The sequence below is a fragment of the Microcebus murinus genome, chromosome 20 (assembly GCF_040939455.1).
Source record: "Microcebus murinus isolate Inina chromosome 20, M.murinus_Inina_mat1.0, whole genome shotgun sequence".
NCBI lineage: Eukaryota > Metazoa > Chordata > Mammalia > Primates > Cheirogaleidae > Microcebus > Microcebus murinus.
The window spans coordinates 18,983,477-19,010,320 of record NC_134123.1 but is presented as its reverse complement, the minus strand read 5'-3'; the positions used below and the strand labels follow the sequence as shown (position 1 = coordinate 19,010,320).

Sequence of the window (26,844 nt, the reverse complement as noted above, 5' to 3'; positions counted from 1 at the left end):
GGCGCGCGCTGTGATGACGCCACGACGCTGATGCCCGAGGATGGCGGCGGCGGCGGTGGCCGCGGCCACGGCCCGGAGACGGTCGGCAGAGCCGCCGAGACGCCGAAGAGTCCGCCGCCCGCGCGAGGTGAGGCGGCCCGGCCCAGGGCGACGGCCCGACGGGCGGGAAGGGCTGACGAACATGAGGCCGCGGTCGCTTTCTGTCTGGCGCACCGGGGCCTGCCCCTGCCCAGCCCGCAGCCCTCGGCCCGTGACCCGTGCGCCAGGGCCTAAGGGGCCGCCGAGCAGGCCAGGCGATAGTTGCTCTGGGTCCCCAGTGTCCGAGCCTGGACTGGCTCGAAACGTGCTGTCGTGCTGGGTGGCCCGTCTCTGGGCCCGCGCGGGGCTGGTGGACGTGGTCGGCTGTCCTGCCTGCTGTTCAGCTGTCCTGCGTCCAGCGCGGGTCAGGTTGATCTAACCCGGTTGTCCTGACTTCCTTCTCACGTCCGGCGCCTGCCACACACCCCTCCTTTGCCTCTGGTCGCCGGGAGCCGGCAGGGCAGCAGATAGCTCCCTCGTACAGGCTGGGAAAGAGCAGGCCACAGTCCCGCTTGGTTGCCTGCTTGGCAAGTCTGTCAACTCTACCTATAAGGGAAAGCTACCCCCCACCCCACACACACACATAGTCTCCCAACATGAAGCGGATGAAGTGACAATTCGTCCCTGAAAATCCGAGTAAATCCTTCATTGCCGAAAACTGGCTCCTTAGTGCCTGCAGGAGAAAGGCCACACTTCTTAGCAAGGCTCTTTATAATCGGGTAGAGGCCTAACCCTGCAGTCAAAACGGAGGCACTTCTGCACTCTGTTTACATCATTTATTGTTGAATCATGTGAACCATATGTAGCCTCCTGTTAGTTCTGTGGTTTCATACCCTTGTGCTTTAGATACACAGTTTTCACAGGGCACGAGGTCTAGTGCCTATAATCCCAGCTACTCCAGAGTATTAGGTGGGAGGATCGCTTGTGAGCAGGAGTTCAAGATCAGCTTGGGCAATATAGCAAAACGCTGGCTCTAAAAAAAAAAGAAAGAAAGAAAGAAAAGAAAAAGGGATATTCTGTTTTCTCAGTTTGTAATACTCTTCCTTCCACTTCACCCCCTTCCCACCAGTATGGGAAACTTACATCTGTTCTATAAAATCCACCTGAGATATCACTTCCTTAGAAAAACTTCCTTGCTTCTTGTGTAGCTATTGACTTTTCGGCACCTTTATCCATACTGCTACTGTTGAATATATCATGTTGTGTTACATGATGGTCTTTTGTCTGCAACTGTCTGGCATGTACTCTGTGCCCAACAAAAAAGTAGGGGCTCTACAAGCATCTGTTGAATCACTTGGGTAGGTTGCTGATGTATGAATGGGTACACATTTAGCTGTATTATTGGGCACCTTTCTGAGATGAGCACAGCAAATGCATGTGTGTGGTAGGCGGTGCAGCCTCTTAAATAGGCGTCCTCAAACTATGGCTCGGGGGCCACATGCGGCCCGCCGAGGACATTTATTCAGCCCATCTGGTGTTTTTGCCGCTGCTGCCTGTCCTGCTTAGCAGCCAACTCATCCCCGGCTCCCAGTGCACATGTGTGGAATGTGTGCCGCACTCTCCAACAGTCTGAGGGACAGTGAACTGGCCCCCTGTTTAAAAAGTTTGAGGACCCCTGCTCTTAAACTTTGATGGTCTAAAAATCTCTTGGAGTAATTTTGGGAAGATACAAATTGAAGATCTGGAGTAGGAATCTGTATTTTGAAAAAACTCCCCAGGTGAATTCACTGTGCTTCCTGGTTGAATATGTTTGTCACTGCCTAAGGAAATTGTTGTCTCCCTTGTCCAGCAAGAAGAGCTACCTGCACCATGTGGGCTCCTTTTAGGGTCTGATTGTCTATACCTTGGAGAGGCAGTACAGTTTGGTAGTTAGAAGTGTGGGCTTTAGAGTTGGAAAGACCTGGATTAATTTTTGGCTTTATGAGATCTTGAATTCTTTGAGTCTTAGTTTACTCATTCCACAATAGGAATAATCATGCCTATTTTATGTGGTCGTAGAGAGGGTAAGATGGTGCATATAAGATGCCTAGCAAAATTGGAACTCAGTTAATGGACGCCATTATTATAACTAATGGCTCTTCTTCCCAGAGTGTCCGTTGTTAGAAGAATGTCTCATCTTAATAACCCTGTTTGTTCTTCAGGTCTTAGGTAGGAAGCTGCTTGGGTTATATGATTTCCTCAAGGTCATTTTTGGTCATCAGAGAAAACTCTGACAATACTATGCTTCTAATCAGATGTGGTTGGCCCTTTCCCTAGAAGAGATTTGGAATGCTGACTCACTAGAGAGTAGGTTTGCTGAATAAGCACATTGTCTAGATCTAATTGAAATTCTGGCCATTTAAGTTGGATAAATTAGCTAGACAAAGTGCTGCTTTCAGAAAATCTATTTGCCCCTGACACTGAGCTACAGTTGCACCTCACCTCAGGTTTTCTTGGCACCTGGAGCAGAATGCCCCAACAGATCCTTGTGTCTGTGGAATCTGAAACAGGTGCTGAGGTTTTCTGTCAATCACGAGTTCATAATTATATGAGTGGGATATTGGTTTGGCCTTCTGTTTTACTTTGTGAGTAGAACATGTTAAATGGGCACCTTTGGGCCGGGAGTGGCTCACGCCTGTAATCCTAGCACTCTGGGAGGCCGAGGCGGGCAGATTGCTCGAGGTCAGGAGTTCGAAACCAGCCTGAGTAAGAGCGAGACCCCGTCTCTACTATAAATAGAAAGAAATTAATTGGCCAACTAATATATATAGAAAAAATTAGCCGGGCATGGTGGCACATGCCTGTAGTCCCAGCTACTTGTGAGGCTGAGGCAGGAGGATTGCTTGAGCCTAGGAGTTTGAGGTTGCTGTGAGTTAGGCTAACACCATGGCACTCACTCTAGCCTGGGCAACAAAGTGAGACTCTGTCTTTTTTGAGAAGTACAGCCCTGGAAGAAGGGAAGCAGTTCTTCTTGTTGAGAGCTGGAGAGAGACTTATTTATTTGAACTCCCTTTTCTTCCAGGAATCTCACTCAGTGAGTGTTAAGCCGGTCTGTGTTGGCTAGATCATCACTGAGCTAATTCTTGGTACAGCCTTCTGTTGCCATGGTGTCTGATGTGATGCTAAGGTAGAAAAATGTGATGTTTTTATTTGCTGGGAGAAAAAGATCTCAGAGGAACAAAGCCTTTCTAAGCTGCCAGGCTTGAAGTACCTTTTAGGGCATCCTAAGAGTAATGGATCAAGGGATTCTTGGTGGGGAACCATTTGGACTATAAGTTCCTTGGAGAGCAGAGACTATGGCTGTCGCCTCTTTACAGTTGCTGGCAGATTTCCTGGCCCACAGCAGGAACTCAGTAAATATTTGTGGATTGAACTTGGGAGTTTAGAGAAGAACACCAGGTACATGGCCAGGATCTGTATTTCTGATGATGGATGGGCATTGGGTAGGATGTCTTAGAGTTGGAGGTCATGATAAAATGAGAAAGACACAGCAAACTTTTGAATTTCTCTCCTTCAGCCTTAAGGCAGGGGTCTCTGCCTACCAACTCTTAGCATGTAGGCAGTGGTTGTCAGCTGGAGTCCTTGAGAATTGGGGTTCCTAGTTACTGTTTTCTAAAAGAGATCATAACAGTAGTTATTATGAAATAATATAGTTAAAAGTTAAAACATCACAAGTGTGAATAATGCACCAAGTGTCTTTAAACACAAGCACTGAAATAATTTGGTGTATATTCCTCCAGCTTTTTTTTTTTCTTTTTGAGACAGAGTCTCGCTTTGTTGCCCAGGCTAGAGTGAGTGCCGTGGCATCAGCCTAGCTCACAGCAACCTCAAACTCCTGGGCTCAGGCAATCCTCCTGCCTCAGCCTCCCAAGTAGCTGGGACTACAGGTATGCGCCACCATGCCCGGCTAATTTTTTCTATATGTATTAGTTGGCCAATTAATTTCTTTCTATTTATATAGTAGAGACGGGGTCTCGCTCTTGCTCAGGCTGGTTTCGAACTCCTGACCTCGAGCAATCCACCCTCCTCGGCCTCCCAGAGTGCTAGGATTACAGGCCTGAGCCACCGCGCCCGGCCAGCTTTTTTTCTTATACATATATTAGTGTATACATTTCTATGATACATATTTTCATCAGAATAACTTTTCAAAGGTAATATGTGAAGATGCTTTTAAAATATAGCAACAGCACAGAAGTGTGTTTAAAATGAGAAGTTAAAATCCCCCTTCCTTCCTTCTACTCATCCCCTTCACATTCCCATACCTCCAGAGGCAATCGCTTTTAATAGTTTCTCTTCTACCTTTGTGGGATATTTTTTCCATATATATGTTTTAAACATTTCATTTTGAGACAGGGTCTTGCTCTGTTACCTAGGCTAGAGTGCAATGGTGTGCTCACAGCTGACAGCAACCTCAAATTCCCAGGCTCAAGTGGTCCTCCTCCTACAGCCTCCCGAGTAGCTGGGACTATAGGCAGGCGCCACCATGCCTGGCTAATTTTTTCTATTTTTAGTAGAGACAGGGTCAAACTGTTGCTCAGACTGTCTTGAACTCCTGAGCTCAAGCAGTCCTCCCACCTTGGACTCCCAGAGTGCTAGGATTATAGGCGCGAGCTGCCGCGCCCGACCTTTCCTTTACTTTCAGTCTGTAGTGGAGGAGTACTAGTATCAGCTCATATTTTAAGAGTTTCTAACTGAGATGAATGCAAAAGAAACTATGTCTCAGGAAGAGATAAGGAAGGTCAGAGGGGAAATCTTTGGCTCTCTTATTGCTGGCTGACTTTAGATCCCTGTGCAAGCTTTGTTTGTTTAAGGTGAAAAGCCAGGCCTTTTCTTTTATAAGCTTTAGTTTTTCCTATCAGGACAATACTAGGTATGCACATTTAAACTAAAAGAGCCAGTGCATACTCCTAGAGACAGCTATTTATTTTGTGAATCTAGGATCCTGCCTCCTCACCATGAAGAAGTGACATCCAAGTGGCTGTGCTGTCACCCTTGCAGTTTGTCTTGCCTCTGAATAATAGTAGATGTTGCTTACCAAGTGGTCTTGGGGATCCAGGGTCAGGGGTCTGTGTTCTGCCTCAGGAATACTGGCCTAAGAGCTGTTCCTTTCTTGAGCTTCAACCCTTTACCGCCCATTTTCCCTGAAGGAAGAGATGAATTGTCAAAATTCCAGAGTCCATAGTTCACATCTGTGGCCTTTGTGAAAAGGAACCTTGTTCCTACATGCCTTTGCTTAAATATTATTTCCTAAGTTGCCATGTAGGGCAGTGTGGGACCTACTGGGAGTTTGGGTGAGAATAGTAGCAAATCCTGAAGACCTTTGTGTTGGTGTAGGAATCTTTCCCTCTCAAGAAGAAAGATAAACCTCATCTAAAAACAAAACCAGGCCCCTCATTCTGCTGAGAATTCCTGATGTACTGATTAAAACCTGAACCCTTAAGCTGTGGTCTCCACATTCCTCCTTTGTTATCTGATGGATTTGTAATCAAGGTCTTGGGTGTGTTTCAGTGACCAGCTTGCTCCTTGTAAGAGTTGGCCATTTTGGTCAGTACTGGCCTCACCACCTTGAATTCAGGTCCTCGACTCTCTGTAATCTGATGGCCTCTGTGGGTTCTCTGTGACCCCCCAAGGTGTCACAGTTAAACCTGCCTGGGCCTCCCTCTGCTGCCTTTGATGGGATCAGTTGCCAGCTTCACGAGGGGGTGAGGAAGTGTAAGTGTTGCCTCTTAGCCCCAAGTATGACCCTTGAGCAGCCACGGAGTCTCTGACTCTGACCAGCTCTTTTCAGACGTCAAATTCTACATCCCACAACCCATGGCAAATGTCACATAGATGTTCCACGTGTATCTAAAACTATACTCTTCCCACATCTGTCCCCCCACTACACTCCTGACCCTTTCCCCAGGAGCCGAGCGAAGGACTGGAGTACTACCCTCACGCCTCCCTGCTGCCACTTGTGCCCACCCTTTAGCCGCTGTTGGTTCTGCTGCTGACATCTCTCGATGCCACTCCACTATCTGGGGCACCACACTTCACCGGCCCTTTTAGTCTACTCTGACCCTCTTCCAGTCCAACCATATCCTTCTTTCTTTTCTTTTCTTTTCTTTTCTTTTCTTTTCTTTTCTTTTCTTTTCTTTTCTTTTCTTTTCTTTTCTTTTCTTTTCATTTATTTATTTATTTATTTATTTATTGATTGATTGATTGAGTGATTGATTGATTGATTGATTGATTGATTGAGACAGAGTCTCACTTTGTTGCCCAGGCTAGAGTGAGTGCCGTGGCATCAGCCTAGTTCACAGCAGCCTCAATCTCCTGGGCTCAAGCAATCCTTCTGCCTCAGCCTCCTGAGTAGCTTGGACTACAGGCATGTGCCACCATGCCCGGCTAATTTTTTCTATATATGTTAGTTGGCCAATTAATTTCTTTCTGTTTTTAGTAGAGACGTGGTCTCGCACTTGCTCAGGCTGATTTCGAACTCCTGACCTTGAGCGATCCACCCGCCTCCCAGAGTCCTCTGATTACAGGCGTGTGCCGCTGCGCCCGGGCTCTTTTATTTATTTATTTATTTATTTTATTTTATTTTATTTTTTTTGAGACCGAGTCTCACTTTGTTGCCCAGGCTAGAGTGAGTGCCATGGCGTCAGCCGGGCTCACAGCAACCTCAAACTCCTGGGCTCAAGCAATCCTCCTGCCTCAGCCTCCCAAGTAGCTGGGACTACAGGCATGCGCCACCATGTCCGACTAATTTTTTCTATATATATATTAGTTGGCCAATTAATTTCTTTCTATTTATAGTAGAGACGGGGTCTCGCTCTTGCTCAGGTTGGTTTCGAACTCCTGAGCTCAAAGGATCCGCCCGCCTCAGCCTCCCAGAGAGCTAGGATTATAGGCGTGAGCCACCGCGCCCGGCTCTTTTATTTATTTTTGAGACAGAGTTTTGCTTTGTCACCTGGGCTAGAGTGCTGTGGTGTCAGCCTAGCTCACAGCAACCTCAAACTCCTGGGCTCAAACCATCCTCCTGCCTCAGCCTCCTGAATAGCTGGGATTATAGATGTGCACCACCACGCCTGGCTAATTTTTCTATTTTTTTACTAGAGATGAAGTCTCACTGTTGTTCAGGCTGCTCTTGAACTCCTGAGCTCAAGCAATCCTCCTGTCTTGGCCTCCCAGAGTGCTAGGATCAGGGGCATGAGCCATCTTGCCCAGCCATCCTATGTTTGTTTCTAAACATAGAATTGATCACCTGTCTATCCTTGTAAAACCCTTTCATAGTTCTCCCATACCTGCCAGGAAGGTCCTCGTCCTCACTGTAACTTGTGCTGCTCCCCATGACCTGACTCATTCTGACCTTCCAAATCTTCAGCTCCCTGGCCTTGGCTCTGTCCCTCCGAACTGCCTGTTCCCAGGCACACAGTGCTCTTCTGGGCTTCTGGGCGTTGGAGTGTGTTACTCTGTCTGCCCAGAACAGCACTCCCACCTTTCCACATCTGACTCGTTCTTGTTTCAAGATTCAGCGTGGGGGTCACCTCCTTCAGGAAGCTTTCCCTTACCCCCACCTCACTCTACACATATCTACTACCATTTCTCAAGCTTAACACTTGAAATTATCTGTTTTTATGAGTTTCTCTTATTTATTTATTTTTTTGAGACAGAGTCTCACTTTGTTGCCCAGGCTAGAGTGAGCGCTGTGGCATCAGCCTAGCTCACAGCAACCTCAATCTCCTGGGCTCAAGCAATCCTACTGCCTCAGCCTCCTGAGTAGCTGGGACTACAGGCATGTGCCACCATGCCTGGCTAATTTTTTGTATATATATTTTTAGTTGGTCAGTTAATTTCTTTCTATTTTTAGTAGAGACGGGATCTCGTTCAGGCTGGTTTCGAACTCCTGACCTCGAGCAATCCGCCCGCCTCAGCCTCCCAGAGTGCTAGGATTACAGGCGTGAGCCACCACGCCCGGCCAGAGTTTCTCTTCATTTAGACTGAGTTTATTGACATGTTTTACTTAGTTTTTTTGTGTGTTAAGATATAACCTACATTGGACCATATCCTAGTCATTCCTGGCACCTAGTAGATATTTAATAAATGGTATGCCTGAATTGATCATTTCACTTCCAATTCTATGTGTCATAATTAATAGGAAATTCTCAGCAATCTTCTTCAACCCATGGGGCCTCAGATAGACTTAGAGAAAGGTAGTCTTGGTAGCAAGGTGATGATCTCTAGAAAGCAGTAACTTCAGCACTTCACCTTGTCCGCGGCCCCAGCATTCCCAGGGGAATAATGGTCCAATCATCTCTGTCTGGGAAGGAAATGGGGAGGGCTCCTGGATCCTCATCCTAAGGAAGCAGAGTGCCCTGATCCATATCCTGATTCATATCTGGATGGAACTGCCACTGTCTTCTCTGAGCCCAAGGACCCCGTTGGCTCTTCAATAAAGACCAGGCTCGTTTTCCAGTCACCTGGTGGCAGTATGCTGAGGCTTGTGGTCCCAAGTTCACTGAGATTGATTCCAGTCAGCTCTCAGCCTTGTTTGGGATTTTAGCCATCCATGTGGTACACTGGGGAAGTGAGGGACCCTGGACAGGGTGTTAAACTGCCACGGTGGGACTGGTGCATCAGTGAAGCAGTGGAAGCCATGCAGGAGAGTGAGGTTAGGGCAGAAACCCAGGGAAGTGGTTTGTTGTTTGTTACAGGAGAACCAACCCCTGTAGGGGGCCTAAAGGGACAGGAAAGATATCCAGGAGGGAGGCCTTGGAGGAGCAGCTTTCTGAGCCCTGCTGGGTGATGGTGTTGGAGAGCAGGCCTCCAACACTCCACGCCCCCTTTCCAGAAAAGATGAGTCAGAGCAACGAGAGGAATGATTTTAACATTTTAGAAACACGGGATTTCAACTAGGTAAAGGGGCCCAGGCAGAGTAGAGAGGAGGGTGACATATGAGCTTGGTGCATGTTCCTGTCCCCTCTCAGGGTTGAAGAGCAGCATGAGACTGAGACCTAGGGAGATATAAGTCAAGGCCATGGAGCTCAATTGGCCAAGTAATATATATAGACAAAATTAGCCAGGCATGGTAGCGCATGCCTGTAGTCCCAGCTATTCGGGAGGTTGAGGCAGTAGGATCGCCTGAGCCCAGGAGTTTGAGGTTGCTGTGAGCTAGGCTGACGCCACGGCACTCACTCTAGCCTGGGCAACAAAGTGAGACTCTGTCTCAAAAAAAAAAAAAAAAAAAGACTTCAGTCTTAATCAGACTAGGTTTATTAAGGGGTAGGGGCCAAGGAAGGTGGTTGGTTTCCTTTCAGAGGTGTTCCAGCCATGCTGACTTGTCCTCTCTTCTGTCCGTGTAGGTGTAGACGGGGCACTGCCTGCAGAGCAGGTCCTGCCAGCCTCGCTGGAGAGGATGCCCTCGTGTCCGTGATGGGCTGTGGGACAAGCAAGGTCCTTCCCGAGCCACCCAAGGATGTCCAGCTGGATCTGGTCAAGAAGGTGGAGCCCTTCAGTGGCACCAAGAATGATGTGTACAAGCACTTCATCACAGAGGGGGACAGTGTTGGCCCTGTCAAAGCCGGGCTCCCAGCAGCCAGTCAGTATGCACACCCCTGCCCCAGTGCCCCCACTCCTGGCCACACAGAGCCTCCCTCAGAACCACCACGCAGGGCCAGGGTGGCTAAGTACAGGGCCAAGTTCGACCCACGTGTGACAGCTAAGTACGACATCAAGGCCCTGATCGGCCGAGGCAGCTTCAGCCGCGTGGTACGCGTGGAGCACCGGGCTACCCGGCAGCCATACGCCATCAAGATGATCGAGACCAAGTACCGGGAGGGGCGGGAGGTGTGCGAGTCTGAGCTGCGCGTGTTGCGCCGGGTGCGTCATGCCAACATCATCCAGCTGGTGGAGGTGTTTGAGACCCAGGAGCGAGTGTACATGGTGATGGAGCTGGCCACGGGTGGAGAGCTCTTCGACCGCATCATTGCCAAGGGTTCCTTCACCGAGAGGGACGCCACGCGGGTGCTGCAGATGGTGCTGGACGGTGTCCGGTATCTGCACGCACTGGGCATCACACACCGAGACCTCAAGCCCGAGAACCTGCTCTACTACCACCCGGGCACCGACTCCAAAATCATCATCACTGACTTCGGCCTGGCCAGCGCCCGCAAGAAGGGCGACGACTGCCTGATGAAGACCACCTGTGGCACGCCCGAGTACATTGCCCCCGAGGTCCTGGTCCGCAAGCCCTACACCAACTCCGTGGACATGTGGGCGCTGGGGGTCATCGCCTACATCCTGCTCAGTGGCACCATGCCCTTTGAGGACGACAACCGCACCCGGCTGTACCGGCAGATCCTCAGGGGCAAGTACAGTTACTCGGGGGAGGTAAGTGTGTTTTGTCCCCATCCAGGTGATATTGGGGAGGCTCCTGGGTGGGGGATGGGGGGTATATCCTGCAGCTCTCAGTGAGGGGCACATGCTCTGAGGGCCAGGTAGGTAATGCAAAAATGACAAAGCGAGACTAGCAGAATGTCTCAGTTTGAGTTCCCAAAAAGTGAGCCCTGAGATAAGGACTTGGGAATAGATAGTTTATTTGGCTATGATTCCAGTCACCACAAGGGAAGGACTGGGAAAGGGAAACCACCAATAAAGGGTAAATTAAGAAGTGTACTGCCACTGTGGGTCACCAGAACCCAGTCCCATTGAGGACCTTCGGAATAATCATGCCTCAATTGCACCATTGAAGTAGGTTTTTTTTTAATCCACTGACTCTGTACCTCATGAGATGAGAACTTCTTTGGGGGTGTCAAATTGCTGGCGCTCCTGGGCTGTCCTGAATGCCAGCTAGCACTGGAGAACATCCTCAGGCAGAGAGCAGAGGGGTGCAGGCACTGGCAGTGTCACCAGGCACGGGAACAGTCTGCAGCTGCAGGTGGCTGCGGGGCAGGGCCTCCCCAGCATCTGCTAGAGCGAACATGCTCTGTCTCAAGGAGCACCTGCTTCTCGTCTCTGTCCAGTTTGTCATACTATAGTGAGGATCCCATGTGTCACGATCTAATTTACATACTTAAGCAACATTCTGTGTGCCAACAAACGCTAACCTGGGGGCCAGAGTCAGCTAGCAGGCCATCAGTTTGTGTCTTTGTATTCACTGATAGTCCTGATGGCGGCAAAAATCTCTTAAGTTTCTGCACCACTGGGAGCTGCAGGAAGGTATGGAAAAAGATTGGTCGGGCCTTAGGAAGGATGCTGACCAGGTAGGAGACAAGGCTGCCGCAGGAAGCAGTGAGCGCTGCAAGCTGGAGCATGACGCTGTGCTCCCTGGGAGGCTGTGAAGAAGAGAACATGCAGGCTTTCCGTGGGCGGTGAGGCGAGCTTAGATGACAGGATGACAGGGTTCTGCCAGGGCAGTGAGGATCCCCTCCCCCAGGTCAGGCTTGGCCCCGCCAAGGTGCCATTTATGTCTCTCGTGTACCCATGGAAGGGAAAGAGTTCTGGGAGCAGCTCCCTTTCTTTCCTGGAGCTTGGGCTGGGCCCTCTGTGGGCCCAGCCAGCATTTCCTGCAAGTGTCACTCAATAGCCTCATGCCACTTTGCCTGCAGTGCTTAAGAGCCTGCAGCTTCCAGGTGTGGCTGTGGGGTCTGTCAAGGACTTCCCTCCCTGGGGAGGTCTCCAGGCCTTGTACTCAAAGGTGGTGTGAGGAAGGGAGGGAAGCCTTCCTCTCTAGGCCCACTCTGTCACAGGCACAGGGGAGGGCGTCTGTTTGCACCTCTCTTAGAGGGGTGGGTAGGAGTGAGGCAGAACTTAGGACTCTAACTAGGACCTGTGGGCCCATGGTGAAGGAGTCACTGTAGACCCCCGAGACCCCCTGGTGCTTCCTGCAGAGTGGTCAGCCTTATGGAGAGCTCAGGCCTGGCCCACTGTCACTCAGATTTTAGGTGGACAGGTGGGTTTTGCAGAAAATGTGGCTCTCACATTACCTACTGCGCTGGGCAGTAGTAAACAGGACCACGTTGGTACTGAACGACAGCTCGGGAAACCAGAGAATAGTTCCCCAATACTCATTTGAAAACCAGGAGTGCCCAGCAGTGAACTGCCTCACTTGGGACCATTCCAGTCCAATTAGATTTGATTCAAGGCTCAGTTAAAGCTTGAGGTTTGGTTCCCAGCATCCTCAGGGCAAGTGTGAGCTTTTGGTGTTAATAGAGGGGATGGGGAGGAGTGAGAGGAGCAGGCACAGGTGGTGACAGAGGGAGCAAGTGGGGGACAAGTCCCTGATCCTGATGTTGGCCCCCTCAATAATGCTGAGGTAATGCCCTAACATTTACTTGGTTTTCAGAAATGGATTGGCCATCAGGCTGGCACAATCGGGTGGGTATGAACTGGTGATGAGAAAGCCTCTCCCAGTGTCCTGGGATAGAGCCGTCAAAGCACACTGGGGTGCTGGCAGGGACTTGCTTCACTGCAAGGGGTGATCACTGGGTCCCATTCTAGTGACATTTATCATCACCTCCATGCAGAAAAACTGAAGTGAAACCAGGGCTCTGCCGGTGAGTGGTAGAGGCCAGAGCTTCTCAGACTGTAGTTAGTGTTCATGCACATCCCCTGGGATCGCATTAAAATGTAGCTTCTGTTTGAGTAGGTCGGGGTGGGGCTTATCGAATCTGCATTTATCGAGTCTGCATTTCTGACAGATACTCAGGTGGTATTGAGGCTACTGGCCTACAGACTGTGCTTGGAGGGGCACGTTTTTTAGGCAGGTGCCTTAAAATAGACTAGGGTAGTCAGGGACAGCCTTGGAGAAGAGCGGGCCTGGGCTTTGGAGGATGGCCAACAGGAGCCAGACCGAGATAAGGGGACTGACATCTACAGAAGTACAGGAGGGAGAAAGGAGGAGGCAGTGGCTAGAGGGGCAGGTTCACATCCAGCTGAGGTCAAAGGAGCCTGTAGGGGTGCTCAGCAAGTTCTGTTGTCCTGATAGAAGGCTCTAGAGAACTTTGTGAGGTTGTAGCTGAAACTGAGATTTTAAAATAGACCTGTGAATGCCTGAAGGTTGAAAAAGCTGGTTGCATTCTGGGAGCTCTGGCCCCTGGAGCTCTGCGTGGTACCAGGCCATTCAAGGTCCAGCTGGCAGAGGGGGTATGGACTTTACCTATGGGAGAGAGGAAAAGAGATTTCCCAAGAGATGCTGACAGAGGAAAGACCTTTTCTAGAAGTCTCTAGGTCTGCTTAAGAGTTCCTGATTCTAGCAGTTGTTGGTCAGGCAATTTATCTAATTGGAGCTTGCACGCTCTTGCTAACAGGCTATTGATTATCTGAGGGTTGGAGAATGATAAATGAGTGGGGTGGGGAGTGGTTCAGGCTTCTTGCTGCCACTGTAGCTGGAAGGCTGGGTCTGAGATCCTGCTTCCTGCTCTGCTGGAACCACAGGGCATGACTCTGAGATTCCCAGTGTGTGTGGGAAGCATCAGTTTCCAGCTCCAGAGTCAAACCCCTGGCAGGTCTTGTTGGTACTTGTCTATTACTAGGAGCTTGGCTAACCCTAAAAACAAATTCCACTACCGTCTGCAGAGAGCTCTGGGTTGGGAGGGATTTCTCTGGGCTGTTTTAGGGGGAGGGGACTTCTTCAGGCGCTCTGAGCTGGAGACCAGCCTGTGTTTTCATTCTGGTGGTCACTGCTCACCCACAGCGCACCTGGGGAAAATGCAAGAGATGTGAAGGCCTGTTCCACACCTCCATGGAGCTTGAGACTACCTACAGACAGGCCTTGGCATAGAGCCACTGCACCTGGGCAGTCTGGAACATGGCCTGTGAGGCTCAGGCCAGGCAGCTGGGCCCTCCCCCAACCCCTAGCCATCTATCTGTCTTATACTGTGTGATGGTCAAGGCCATCTAAGTGAGCAAGCCTCTGCTAGAAAAACCTGAGTGTTGAGGGAGTATTGCTATGCACATGAAGGGTCTCCCCTCTGAGCTCAGCTGGGTTTGGAGCTGTGCATTTCCTCACCAGAGAGCAAGTCTCATGCGCTTGGTACCTTCCTAGGAGCACTTTTCCTGTCCTGCCCCCCTTTTATTTTTTACTTTTAGAGACATGATCTGTCACTGTGTCACCTAGGCTGGAGTGCAGTGTTGTAAACATAGCTCACTTAACCTCAAACTCCTGGGCTCAAGTGATCTTTCCACCATAACCTCCTAAGTAGCTGGGACAACAGGCACACACCACCATGTCTGGATAAAATTTTTTTTTTTTTTGTAGAGATGGGGTCTCACTATATTGCCCAGGCTGGTCTCAGACTTCTGGCCTCAAGCAATCCTCCTGCCCTGGCCTCCCAAAGCACTGGGATTAAGGCCATGAGTCACAGTTCCCAGCCTCCTTGCCCCCTTTTACAGTGTGGTGTCTTTTATACACTAGTTCCATTCTGGCACACTTGTTCCCCAGGGCTCTGTCCATGCAGCCCCAGGTCCCATCAGGCTTAGTGGTTTCCATGGACTTGAGTAGAAGGCTTCCTGCAGGAGGTGGGTTTTGAGAAGGAGGAGGGGACATTGCTGACTGCTCGAGAATAAATAGGAGACAGTTTGGGAGTAAGAGCAGAGGTTGAAGAGGTAGGGGCAGGCTGGGTGTTTGTTGTTGGGAGCTCTCTGCACAGTGGGAAGGAACCCTCTGGGTTCTTGATAGCGAAGGAGGAATGCCCCAGAAAGTGTTAGGGCAATGGGCAGGAGGAAGACTACCTGGAGGCCGTTGGAATAATGCCAGCCTGGCCTCCTGGGGATGTTCGGGGCAGATCGGGGTCCAGGGAGTAGGCCCCACCTGGTATGCGTAAGCCACAGAGAAGAGGGTATGGTATGCAGCTGGCTCCAAGCAGGAGGGATATCAGCGTGTGAGGACAGGTGTGGAGAGAATTTGGGCTGTACCTGGAGAGTATGCAGGTTTCCTTTCTTGACATCCCTGGTGAGGGGGCCAATAACAGACACTTCTGATCCTCATTCCGCTCCTAATGTTGGCCTTAGAAATTTGATGAACTCTAAAAAGTCCATTAGGAGGCTGTGGTGGGAGGATTGCTTGAGTTCAAGAGGTGGAGACCAGCCTGAGCAAGAGTAAGACCCCATCTCTACTAAAAATAGTAAAAATTATCTGGGCATGGTGGTGCATGCCTCTAGTCTCAGCTACTTGGGACACTGAGGCAGGAGGGTCACTTGAGCCCAGGAGTTTGAGGTTGCTGTGAGCTAGGCTGATGCCACTGCACCACAGCCTGGGTGACAGAGTGAGACTCCGTCTCAAAAAAATAAAAAAGTAGACCAGGGGTGGTGGCTCATGCCTGTAATCCTAGCACTCTGGGAGGCTGAGGCGGGTGGATTGCTCAAGCTCAGGAGTTCAAAACCAGCCAGAGCCAGACCCCATCTCTACTAAAAATAGAAATAAATTAATTGGCCAATTAATATATATAGAAAAAAAATTAGCCGGGTATGGTAGTGCATGCCTGTAGTCCCAGCTACTCAGGAGGCTGAGGCAGTAGGATTGCTTGAGCCCAGGAGATTGAGGTTGCTGTGAGCTAGGCTGATGCCGCAGCACTCACTCTAGCCTGGGCAACAAAGTGAGACTCTGTCTCAAAAATAAATAAGTAAATAAATAAAAATAAAAAAGTAAATAAAATGTCCAATACAAAGATCTTCCGTTAGGAATAATGCTGGCCACTGCCATTGTATAGTGCTTACTGAGTATCAGGCACAGGGCTGGATGTTCTATACCCGATATCTCTAATCTCTACGACAATCCTGCCAGGTGGGTATAGTCCCCCATCTTACAGATGAGGAAACTGAGACTGGTGAGGTTAAGTAACTTGCCTGTGGTCTCATAGCTAGAGGGTGGCAGGCCTGGGATTTGAATCCAGGCCATCTTGGCTTCAGAGTTCTTGGCCTTCGTACCAGCACAGCCTGCTCCCCCTGACACGTGTGCCTCAGTCGGTTGCTGGAGTCTTTGGTTCAGTGTTTTCTCAGGCTGTGGTCTCTGGACACATCTCTCCTCCCTGGCCTGTGAGGTCCTTGAGGACAGCGTGTATATCAGTACATACGCTTCCTGCTGTCATGTCCTGGCTTCGTGCACAATGGGTGCCTGTTTGAATGTTTGCTGGGTTGAACTGGAACATTTATAAGTGATAACTGGGGGGGAACTTTCTCCTGGCTCCCCCTGAGGGAAGCACCAGTGGTTGTTGGTGCATTCTGAGAAGGGTCTCAGAGGGCTGCCCTCTGGGGGCTGGACTCAAGGATGAAGCAGAGAGCCTGCTGGCTGTCACTTAGGAGGTTAGGAGGCTGTTGGCCAGAGCTGCCTGGGGACACAGGCCGGGGAAGGATGGAAGACCACAGGGCTATATGTGTGCTCTTTACGTTTTAGGGCACATAGAGGACTCTTAGAAGAGGAGGGAATGCTGGGAAGGAGATAATTTTGGGAGGAGAAATCTGAATTTTTACTAGTGCCTGCAGGCGCTGGAGTGGAGATGGCACATTGGAGATGGCGGAGACACATGTCAGCCAGATGTGAGGAAGGCCCGTGTGAGTGTGAGAGCAGTCTCAAGACACAAAGCGCCACTTTAGGTGAGCCTCCTGTCACGAGAGGCCCCAGGAGGGCTGGAAGGGCTGTTTCTAAAGGGGTGGCACAAAAGGTGAGTCATCACCTATAGACTCATACTGGAGGACTGTCAGGGTCCTCTAATGCAGAGATGCTGTGATTCACTTGACATGAAACGTGACATCCTTGATGTCACTGCTTTTGTCAAGGGCTCTATTCCTAGAGGCAGGACGGATGAAGAGGCTTTTGGAGGATGATGGCGGAGTGATGCCGCTGACAGCTTTGCAGTGTGCTGCACTCAGCAGCCTGCATTGTCACCCGCCTTTGGGCAGTCTCTGAGCTGCGGGTGAGCCCAGGTGGCTGTGCCAGGAACAGGTGGGCTTGGGCAGAGGCTTACACAGAGCCTTGCTCAGCAGAGTGAGTGCTGCTGGGCAGGGGACACTGTGCTGTGGGAGGAAGCCCACTTGCAGAGCCACTTTGCCACTACCTAGGGGATGAGGACTGGTGGGAAGTGGCCTCCCAGGGCTGGGTCTCTGGGCTGCAGGCTGAGAGGTCCATCAACCTGGGGCCAAAGGGTACTTGAGGGGCAGTTAGTTGGGCCACTTTGGAGTTGTGATAGCCCTGCAGGTGGATGAGTGCCAGAGCCAGGGCTGACATCTCCGTTTCCATCTCAGCTCTTCCCCAACCCTCTCTTTGCTTTGCTCCTCCCCACTTCAAGTGACTGTAACACATGCCCTAGATGCTAAAGAGAAAATGAGGTGCAGAGGATGTGGCATGTCTCAGTGCTCTCTAGGTGTCAGGGCTTGGTCATGTAGCTTGGTGCATGTGCTCTGACTCTTCTGTCTCCCTACCTGCCCCTTGCCTGCCTTCGTATGTCACAAGGAACAGCTATGGGAGCAGGGATGGGACCTTACCCCAGAGCCATGGAGAGGGCTGCCCAGGGACATGGGGGAGCCAGAGCACGGTTGCATGTGCTGGTGGTAGAGTGGGAGGCAGGGAGGCAGGGAGCATGTTTCCCGGCTTATGCTTTGGCTCCAGCTGGATGCTTTAATGGCCTCTTCCCCGCTCCGGTGTGGGTGGGGGCTGTGATGGGCCCATCAGCCTTCCTGTCTTCTTGCTGACCCCTGCTCCCAGTCGGAGGATGGCCTTCCCATGTTTGTTGCAATAGCTGGCAGCACAGGAAAACACAGATCAGGTTAGAATCCTTGCTGTGAGGCATCCCTTCTTCCTGGCCGGCCTGCTGGTGGCTGCTGGTTATCAAGTGCTGGATGGTGGCACTGTCTGTACACGAGGATCCCATGAGGACCAGCAGATACCCCATACCTGCCCAGGAAGGATCCCTTGGAAGGGCTGCTCCACCTCACCAAAGCTCCAGGGATTCCACAGACTAAGTCTCCCACCGTCAGTGCAGCTGCCCTCAGGCTGGGTCCCTGACTGATCACTGGAGGTGGCATGGTTTGGGCCACTTGGTATGAGCAGTGGACCTTCATTTGTCACCATGGTTGGGGACCTCTTGCAAGAAGGCAGAGGTGGCTTCTTCCGGGGGTTGGTGGTAGAAGGCAACTCTGAGTGGAAGGGAGTAGCAGTCCCCTTGTGTGCCACCTCTGGGCCATCACTGAGCTCTGCAGAGCCCTGTCCTCTGGGCATTTCTCTGTCACTGCTTCCCTGGTTACACGTGCCCTAGAGAGCAGTACCTTCCCTGCGGTGGAAGGAGCAGACCCATCCTCCACACTGCCACGTTCGGCCATCCCTACAGAAAGGCCTCGCACTGCCGCCCACAGCATCTCTCAGCCCAGGGGCAGAGCTTCCTTTCATCACTGCTGTTTCCCTGCCAGTCCTCGAGGCCTCTCCACCAAAGCGGGGGTGTGGTGGCTTGTGCTCAGAGCTGTCAGTGGTGTGCCAGCTGTCCTCTCCCTCTCCTGCTCTTCTCATTGTCTGTCTCCACCTGAAGAGCACTGCCCTCTCCCAGGCTCTGTTGCTTCCAGGCCCTTGAGTTCCTCTGGGAGCCGCTGGGCTGTTGTCCCTCCCACATCCTGACCTCTCTAGATCTGCCTGTGGCCTCCCCCTCATCCTCCTGCGCCCACTGGGGTGGGAGCCCACTCCCAGTTGCATGGGATGGTGAACGGTGACCTGGTCCAGCCATCCTCACCAGCCATGCCTCTCCAGGCTTGCCTTCTGGGGTTAGTCCTCCCGTCCCACAAGGTCACCCCTCTGCAGCGTGCCTCAGTTTGTCTGTCTCCTGGTACACACATGGCGTCCAGAATGGAGCTACACTACTCCTGCATGGCCTGCCAGCTTGGAGCAGAAGGCCAAGTCACCTTCACCTCTTCACTCATCCTGCTATCCCATGCTGACTAAGTGACAGCCCTGAGCCAAGTCCTGCATGCCCAGGTTCCAGGGACAGAGGCCACAGTGTAGATGAGATGCTAACAGCCACTGAGGCTCCAAATTACCTCAGAAATTAGGATGGGAGGAAGTTAAAAAAGATAATAATAAAAAAAAAGAACCAGGTTGGGTTCTGGGAACCACTTCCTCACTCAGCAGAACCCCTCTTTGATTAGTGATAAAAGAGATCATTCTGGCCGGGCGCAGTGGCTCACGCCTGTAATCCTAGCACTCTGGGAGGTCAAGGTGGGTGGATTGCTCGAGGTCAGGAGTTCGAAACCAGCCTGAGCAAGAGCGAGACCCCGTCTCTACTATAAATAGAAAGAAATTAATTGGCCAACTAATATATATAGAAAAAATTAGCTGGGCATGGTGGCGCATGCCTGTAGTCCCAGCTACTCGGGAGGCTGAGGCAGCAGGATTGCTTGAGCCCAGGAGATTGAGGTTGCTGTGAGCTAGGCTGACGCCACGGCACTCACTCTAGCCTGGGCAACAAAGGAAGACTCTGTCTCAAAAAAAAAAAAAAAAATCATTCTGCAACAGGCTTGTAAATTCAGAACCTTCCACAGCTACTCTAGGACGCTGTTAAAAGCAGACATTCCTCAGTGGTTGCTGCAGGCTGTTGATGGCCTCCTGATCCCATGGGGAGCAGACGTCATCCTTCACTGTTGAGTCGTACCCTGTCTCCTCCTTCCATTGTCCTTCACTCTGTGGGCTCTGGGCAAGGACAGGTCGGGGCTCGAGATTTCATTTTGCTATTCTCAAGTTTCAGAATACAGCTTTACTAACCTTGAACTTGTCATGCCTTCTCTCATTTTATTTTTACATTTATTCTCTGCCCCTTTTAAAACTCCATTCTCTTCCTTTTTCTCTCCTCAGGCTCTCCCCTCTCCATCCTTCTCTTCTCTGCTGCTCGTGCCTCACCCACCACCTGCCGGGTCCTGGGTGGTGGATTCTGGGTGGCTTGACCAGAGGATGGGATGCTGGCTCCGCTGCCACATGGTCAGAGTCTGCTGACTTTTCCAAGCACTCGTCCTCGTGGGCAGCCTCAGAGCATGCTGTTCTCGTTGTCACACTGCTCTTCTGAGTAAACCCAAAGCTCTGTTTCCCAGAATTTCCTCCGTGCCCTTTTCTCCACTCTCATTCGGGCCCACGTAAGTACAGAAAGGAGGCCTTTGCGGGTGGGAGCACTGGGTCTGAAAATACATCTTGAGACAAAGCTGAGGGAAGAACTGAGTCACGGCAGCAAGGCCCAGGCTTCTTTCCTCCCTTGCTTCGCTTCCCAGCAGCTCTTTGGTGAGGCTGCCCTCTCCACTTGACAGTCCTCCCCAGAGTCGCCATTGGCTGGATGAAGAACAGACAGGGGTCAAGAGGTCAGCTTAAATCCTAGCACTCTGGGAGGCCAAGATGGGCGGATTGCTCAAGGTCAGGAGTTCGAAACCAGCCTGAGCAAGAGCGAGACCCCATCTCTACTATAAACAGAAAGAAATTAATTGGCCAACTAATATATATAGAAAAAATTAGCCGGGCATGGTGGCGCATGCCTGTAGTCCCAGCTACTCAGGAGGCTGAGGCAGCAGGATTGCTTGAGCCCAGGAGATTGAGGTTGCTGTGAGCTAGGCTGACGCCATGGCACTCATTCTAGCCTGGGCAACAAAGTGAGACTCTGCCTCAAAAAAAAAAAAAAAAAAAAGAGGTCAGCTTAAGTGTCAGATGTTATGTTCTGCCATGCGCAGCCAAGTGAGGGGAAAGGTGGGAAGCCATGTTCGTTGAATCTAGGACTTGAAAAATTAGGAAGGACTTACAGTCCAACGCTTTAATTTATCACCCAGATGCCATCCAGAAGAGACACCTTTCTCTCCCAGCCGCACTTGACAGTGGTCAGACCTGCCTGCCAGAGGACGTCTAGGGCAGCCCTGCAAGCTGGGTTTGTTCCCGAGAGAAGCAGCTTCCCCCTCTCTCTGCAGCCTAGGCCAGGGGGCTGGCTCCATCCTTTGTCCCCCTGGCCGTTGAGCTCAAGATGAGACTACTGGTAGTGGCTTGGATAATGCTCTCTCGCCCAGCCCTTGTGCCAGACATTAGAGCTAGAGCAAGTGAAAGAGGCCATTAGGAGGAGGAGGGGTCCTCGAGCTGGAGCAGAAAACCTTTTCTTCTTTGGTGCCTGTCCCTCCGCAGGGAGCGTTGGATACCACTGCTGAGGAGTGGCGTTGGCCCAGCGTGAGCAAGTCAAAGTTAGCAAGGAGGTGCTCACAGAAGAGGTCCCTCCCTCTCTGCCCTGTTGGTGTCTGCTGTCTAATATCAAGAATAGGTACCCTAACTTCCAGGGGACAAGGACTCTAGGGGCTATGGACTCAGGAGCAAGGCAGCCAATTTGATGGTCAGAGTCAGAGTGGAGGTGATGTCCCTGCTCCCGCAGCCTCTCCTCGTCCTCTCAGGGCAGGGCCTAGCCCCTCACCCACCCAGCTCCAAAGACCGTGGGAAGGAGAGTGTGAGCTGTCAGCCCGGGTGTTGGAGCTGCCCTCCAGTCCCAGGACTGGGAAGACCTGAGTGTCTGGAGGCAAAGCCAGCCAACATCTTAACATTTCCTTCAGTGCCCCGTGCTCCCTGTCAGCCTAGAAGCAGGTGGAAGCCTCTGGGAGACTGACCTGGTGGTTCTTGGCACCTGTGCCATCTGTCAGCCCCCTGAGGCCATGTGTGTCCCTGGTATAGCCCTAAGTACACTGAGGTGGGAGTTCTGTCCTTTGCCCAGAGCAAGCAGTTAGAGCTGTGGAAACTGAGGGGCGTGACTGTTTGTCATTTTTCTTTTTACTTGCCTGGAATGCGTCCTGGCCGGTCACTTGTGGACTGATAGACATAGCCCTGTGGCTCCAGGGGCCTGAGCAGGTTGGGAGGCAGGTGGGTTGGGCTGCAGGTGTTGAAGGCCGTCTTAAGAGGTGCTGAGTCGGACTTGGGGCCACAGCGTGTCTGTGGGTGAGTGTGGAAACCTTACTTTCCTGAGCCCTGGCGGAGGCCTCAGCAGGGCTTCCAGGGCCACGGTTCTGGAAGTCAGGCTAAGCCCCTGCCTCGCCGTCAGCGGGCTGGATGGGACCACCTCCCTGCTCGGCCTGTCTAACTTGCCTCCACAGGTGCCTGATGCACAAGGGCTGGGCTGGGGGCCGTTGGGACAGCTTGGTTTTCAGATCAGGACGACTTAAGTCACATTGACCCGGGAGTCCCACCTGGCCCAGCTGCTCTCAGCTCTTCAAAGATGGGGAGAGCTGGGCCTGCTGGAGGGCTGGGCTGGCCCACAGACAAATGAGCCTGTTGGCATTCTGCACACGGCCCCGCGCTCGCCGTAATTGGCAAGGCGCACATCTGGGATCGATCCCGCTCGCTTGGGCACTAACGGGCTGGCCGCTCCACGAACAGCAGGGGTCAATGCCTGGTGCGAGCCTGTGCCACTCTGGAAATGGAGATGCTTAAGCCCACGGGCAGGTCTGGCGGGAGGCCCTCCATGGCTGTGCTGACTGACAGTAGTTCCTTGTGTTGGGGCAGGACAGGGGACAGCAGCAAGCTATGGGGTCTTCTTGAGCTGTGAGCTAAAAGCTGTTGGAGCAACTGTTAAATCCAGTCGCCCTACATTTCGGCCTCAATACCAGAGGCGTGTGCTGCAGGCCCGCAGGGAAACGTGGACCCGCCTGCCTGAGGGGGGCACTGTTGCTTCTTGTACCCCACACCGTGTTCGGACAGCAAGGGATCTTGTTCTTGAGGCCCTGACTTTCCTCCTCCTGAGGGCCAGAGTCTCCCAGGAGCCACCGGGAGCTGGCCCACTGGTAAGGATGACCCTGTGAGGCAGCCAGTTGGAAATGTGGTTCCCCTGTCACTTCCAGTTCAGCTCTCTCTGAAAGTTGAGATTTGCCTTCCGAGGGGCAGGCGAGGACAGCAACTGCAAGCAGCCCCGACCCTTCCTCAGAACCCCAGATTCGTGTTCCTCCCACCTCACCCCTGTGTGGCAGTGAGGAGGGGGTTGTGGGAAGAGTTGGAGGTCAAGGGAGCCAGATGGGGGTTGCGTCGTGATCAACAGTCAGTGGGTGTGTGCATCGGCTATATGGCCATGCAGCTGTCCCGAGTGTGTGTGTATAGACTTTTTCTGAGGCCCCCCGGGAGTGTATGTTCAGGTTTCCCCTGGGTGAAGGGTACCATGGGGTGGAACAGGTGGACTTCACCTAGCAGGGAGGAAAGTGATAGGGTCCCTGGCATCCCAGCTGAGCCCTATGCAGCAGGCTCAGGGAAGGTCCTCGCTGCCCACCCTTTGGGAAACATTGAGCTGATGCCAGAAGTGCTCCTAGGAGAGGTGGGGACTCAGAACCTGCCCTCAAGGCCCCACCTGGCTGAGCCCCATGGCCTGGAAGCAGCTCCAGCAATGGGCACTCATTAGTTGGCAAACACAGGTTGTTGACTTGCTGAGCCTGTGCCTACTGAGCACCTCTTACGTGTGCTGCACCAGGCACTGGGGCTCGTGCAGCTCACTGTGGGTCAATGGGAATAATGAACTTGAAATTGCAGCTGGAGTAATTGACATAAGCACTGGGGGCTAAGAGGGAGCCTGAGCAAGTGTCTTTTACCCTGAGGACCTAAGGATTAAGACCAGCCTGCAGCACAAGGCCTGGGACAGATAGCTACTTTGCGTGTGGCTGAGATGCGGCAGCCCTGGATGCATGTCACAGAGCCAGCTTTGTGGCGCTCCTCCCTTGGGACAGAAGGAACTAAAATGAGGCTGGCTTACACCACTGCCAGGAGGCTTTCGTGGCTTAGAGAAGTCCTGCAGACTGGAGAGTGCCTCCAAGAAGGTCCTGGGCCCCGGGAGCCCCTGCCCTCTCAGCAGACTGAGAAATCCAGTTGACTCGAATTGTTTCCTTCCCTCTCCATGCTGGGAGGCTGAGGCCGAGACAGGGAATGCCGTGGTCTCCCACCTCTGCGTTAGCACTTGGCGGGAGGTTGGACTCTCTCTTTAAGGACTAGGAAGTTCCCTTCTAAGTGGCCTCATCTGGGAATCCAGGCATTGGAGCTTCAGTCTGACTCAGAATGTGGTGGAAAAATTTGAGTCATTCTCTTTAAATCCCCCTGAGTTATGGTGGCCCTGGGATAGGTTGGGGAGTCTTGGCAGCAGCCACCTCTGAGCCAGGCTTTGGGTCCAGTACACTTTAGAAGTTTTCTCCCTGGGAAAAGGGGACAGGTCTTTTTTCTCCTTGTCAGACTCCTGATCACCCAGAGAGCAGCCCCTGCTCAGCAGCTGGGTCAGCATTGGGTGGGGAGGGGAGCCCCAGAATGCCACATGGGAGAGGGGGTCTCTCTATGGGGGTAGTGCAAGGACACTGGGCGTGTCTGAATACTGTGGTGGTGGCCTCATCCAAATGGGGTGGGCAGTGTTGAGTGCTCTCACTCTAATGCATGTCCTTGGCCTTCAGCCCTGGCCTAGTGTGTCCAACCTGGCCAAGGACTTCATTGACCGCCTGCTGACAGTGGACCCTGGAGCCCGTATGACTGCACTGCAGGCCCTGCGGCACCCGTGGGTGGTGAGCATGGCAGCCTCTTCATCCATGAAGAATCTGCACCGTTCCATCTCCCAGAACCTCCTCAAACGTGCCTCCTCACGCTGCCAGAGCACCAAATCTGCCCAGTCCACGCGTTCCAGCCGCTCGACGCGCTCCAACAAGTCACGCCGAGTGCGGGAGCGGGAGCTGCGGGAACTCAACCTGCGTTACCAGCAGCAGTACAATGGCTGAGCCGCCTGGCTGGGGTGCGGACATGGCACGGTCCCAGCCTGGCCACTCGTGGCTGTGCCGTCTGGCCTGATACCCTCTCTAGAGATAGGCCCGTGCGGATATGGCTAGCGGGAGCCGAAGAATGTCTGGTCCCAGCCCCTCCTCTGTGCCTTCAGCAGCCCCCGTCCTCACCATGGGCATGGGCCAGGTATGACAGAGTAGAGGTGGCCCAGGGGCTGTGACCTCCCTGAACTAGGAGCCTGGCCTGGCACTGCTACTCCTGATGGTGGGCATCTGCTCTGAGTTGGGGAAAGGACAGGCCCTGGTCTTCACTGTGTCCCTTAGCCTGTGGCTCTTCCCCAGACCAAAGGGGCTGCAATTCTGGGTGTCCCATGGCCCCAGGACCCTCTGTGATGGTTACTTCTGGAATACCCGTTTCCTCTGCAGAGCCTTCCTCCCTGGCCCCCATATTCCATGGCATCCTGGTCCTTAAATCAGGCTTCAGTGGGAGGCGCTGGTAGGCACAAAGCTGTGCCTTGACTGGACCCTCAGCTCCTGGCTAGATCCAAACAGGGCCCCCTTCTCCCAGCCGAGATCAGTCTTCCTTCATGGTGCCCCTAGGACTTGCCAGGGCCTCTGGTGGTAGGACCGTGGCATGGACTGTGTGGCGGGGCTGGTGGCAGCCTTGCCCAGGCTCCAGCCTCTCTCTGACCATGAGAAGGTCCCTGCCCACCAGCCCACCACCCTCAGTGCTTTCTCAGCAGAATCCACCATTGCCTCCCTCTTCCCTTTGGATGCCCATTCCATTCCCCAGGTGACTCCTTCCCTACTGTGGGGGGAAAAGGGAGCCCCCACTGCTGCTACCTGGGGGATGGGGCACCTGGGGGCCAAGGCAGAGGACAGGGAGTTCCCCGTTAGGATTCCATTGTCAGCCCTGGTACAGCCCACGGCCCAGCCCTTCAGGCTCTGCTGTTCCCTCCTCCGCAACTGCACGAGGGCGCCATCTGGTGTCTGGCGTGGGTATAGCAGCCTGGGAGTGACCACTGCACACGCACTGTGCGCACCCATAGTCCTCCCCGAGGAGAGGGAAGGAAGGAGTTGCTGCGTTGGGGGAGGCTCTTGGGCTGCTCAACTCTACCCTTCTGCTGAGCTTCTGTGCACCTCTCCCTGGAACTTAGCCATACTCTGTGACCTGCCTCTGAACCCTGGGTGGCTGGGGCACTGGCCTTCTCACAGCCGGCCTTGCCCCATCTGCCCTGTGCCCGCTTCCTTTCACAGCATTAACCTTCCAGTCTGGGCCCCGCTGAGCCTCAGGCTGGAGGAGCCCTTGCGGGAGGTGGGTGGGGTTGGGTGGCTGCTTTTCCACCTGAGCCAGAACTGTCCCCATGTCTCTCATGGTGTCTCCCCCTACCACAAACCAGGCTGGAAGCCAAGCCCCCTTCTTCCACAGCTGCTTTCAGTGGGTAGGAAGGGGCCAGGGCCCAGCTTTGGCCTTAGCTAGACTGCAGGGCCCCTGCCAGAAGGGGGGGGGGTTTGGCTCCCACTCAGCTCCTCCCAGTGGACACCCTTGGGCCAGGCCCTCTATCTACATGTGCCACCTCCAGTGGGAAACCAAACCAAAGAGACCACTGTGTGCCAAGTCGACTGTGCCTTATCCACCTGCTCCTTCCGTCCCCACTGCCCCCAGGGCAGGAGGTAGTGGAGATCCAAGCACCATGGCCTCAGAACTTGCCCCTAACTCCCCAAGTGTCTCTGGGGGCCTGAAGCCCTGGAGATTTATTTCCTCTCTGCCCAGGGTAGTCCTGGTCCTGAGGGTAGGACAGGGGGGGTTTGGAGCCTTGGGCCTTTGATAGGCCCACGTGGCCCTTCATGCCATGGACCATGGACGGAGAATGTGCAGTTATTTATTTTGTGTACTCAGTTTGTAAATGTATCCTTTGTATTCAATAAACAGGCTGCCTCCTCCACGGGGAAGGTGCCTATTCGTTCTGACAGCCCTGGCTTCGTGCTGTAGGACCACGGGGCTGCCCCAGAGGAGGAGGGGTGGGGGCCGCAGCCTGGGCTGTTCTAGGACGAGCCTGACTCCTCAGCCCCTTCCATGCCAGAAGACAAAGC

At 52.7% G+C, this 26,844-nt stretch overlaps 1 protein-coding gene across 3 annotated transcripts; it reads left to right on the top strand.

Annotated features, from left to right (window-relative positions):
* PSKH1 (protein serine kinase H1) lies at window positions 1-26,723 on the top strand. Of its 3 annotated transcripts, XR_012913685.1 has the most exons (4): window positions 1-127; window positions 9,399-10,425; window positions 19,865-20,139; window positions 24,433-24,523. XR_012913685.1 is itself a non-coding variant. In XM_012742454.3 (3 exons), the coding sequence occupies exons 2-3, from the start codon at window positions 9,469-9,471 to the stop codon at window positions 24,748-24,750; spliced, it is 1,275 nt and encodes a 424-aa protein (XP_012597908.1). In that variant the 5' UTR covers window positions 1-127; window positions 9,399-9,468; the 3' UTR covers window positions 24,751-26,723. The 3 variants fall into 3 exon arrangements, 2 of the variants coding, with proteins under 2 accessions (XP_012597908.1, XP_075851819.1); XM_012742454.3 differs by lacking the exon at window positions 19,865-20,139 and having other exon boundaries at window positions 24,433-26,723; XM_075995704.1 differs by lacking the exon at window positions 24,433-24,523 and having other exon boundaries at window positions 19,865-20,629.
* Window positions 26,724-26,844: the final 121 nt, after the last annotated feature.

Bases quoted from the DNA above. Each gene is read 5' to 3' on its own strand.
- PSKH1 (XM_012742454.3), top strand. From the start codon at position 9,469: ATGGGCTGTGGGACAAGCAAGGTCCTTCCCGAGCCACCCAAGGATGTC. The intron at 10,426-24,432 runs GTAAGTGTGTTT...CTTGGCCTTCAG, and splicing joins AGTACAGTTACTCGGGGGAG to CCCTGGCCTAGTGTGTCCAA.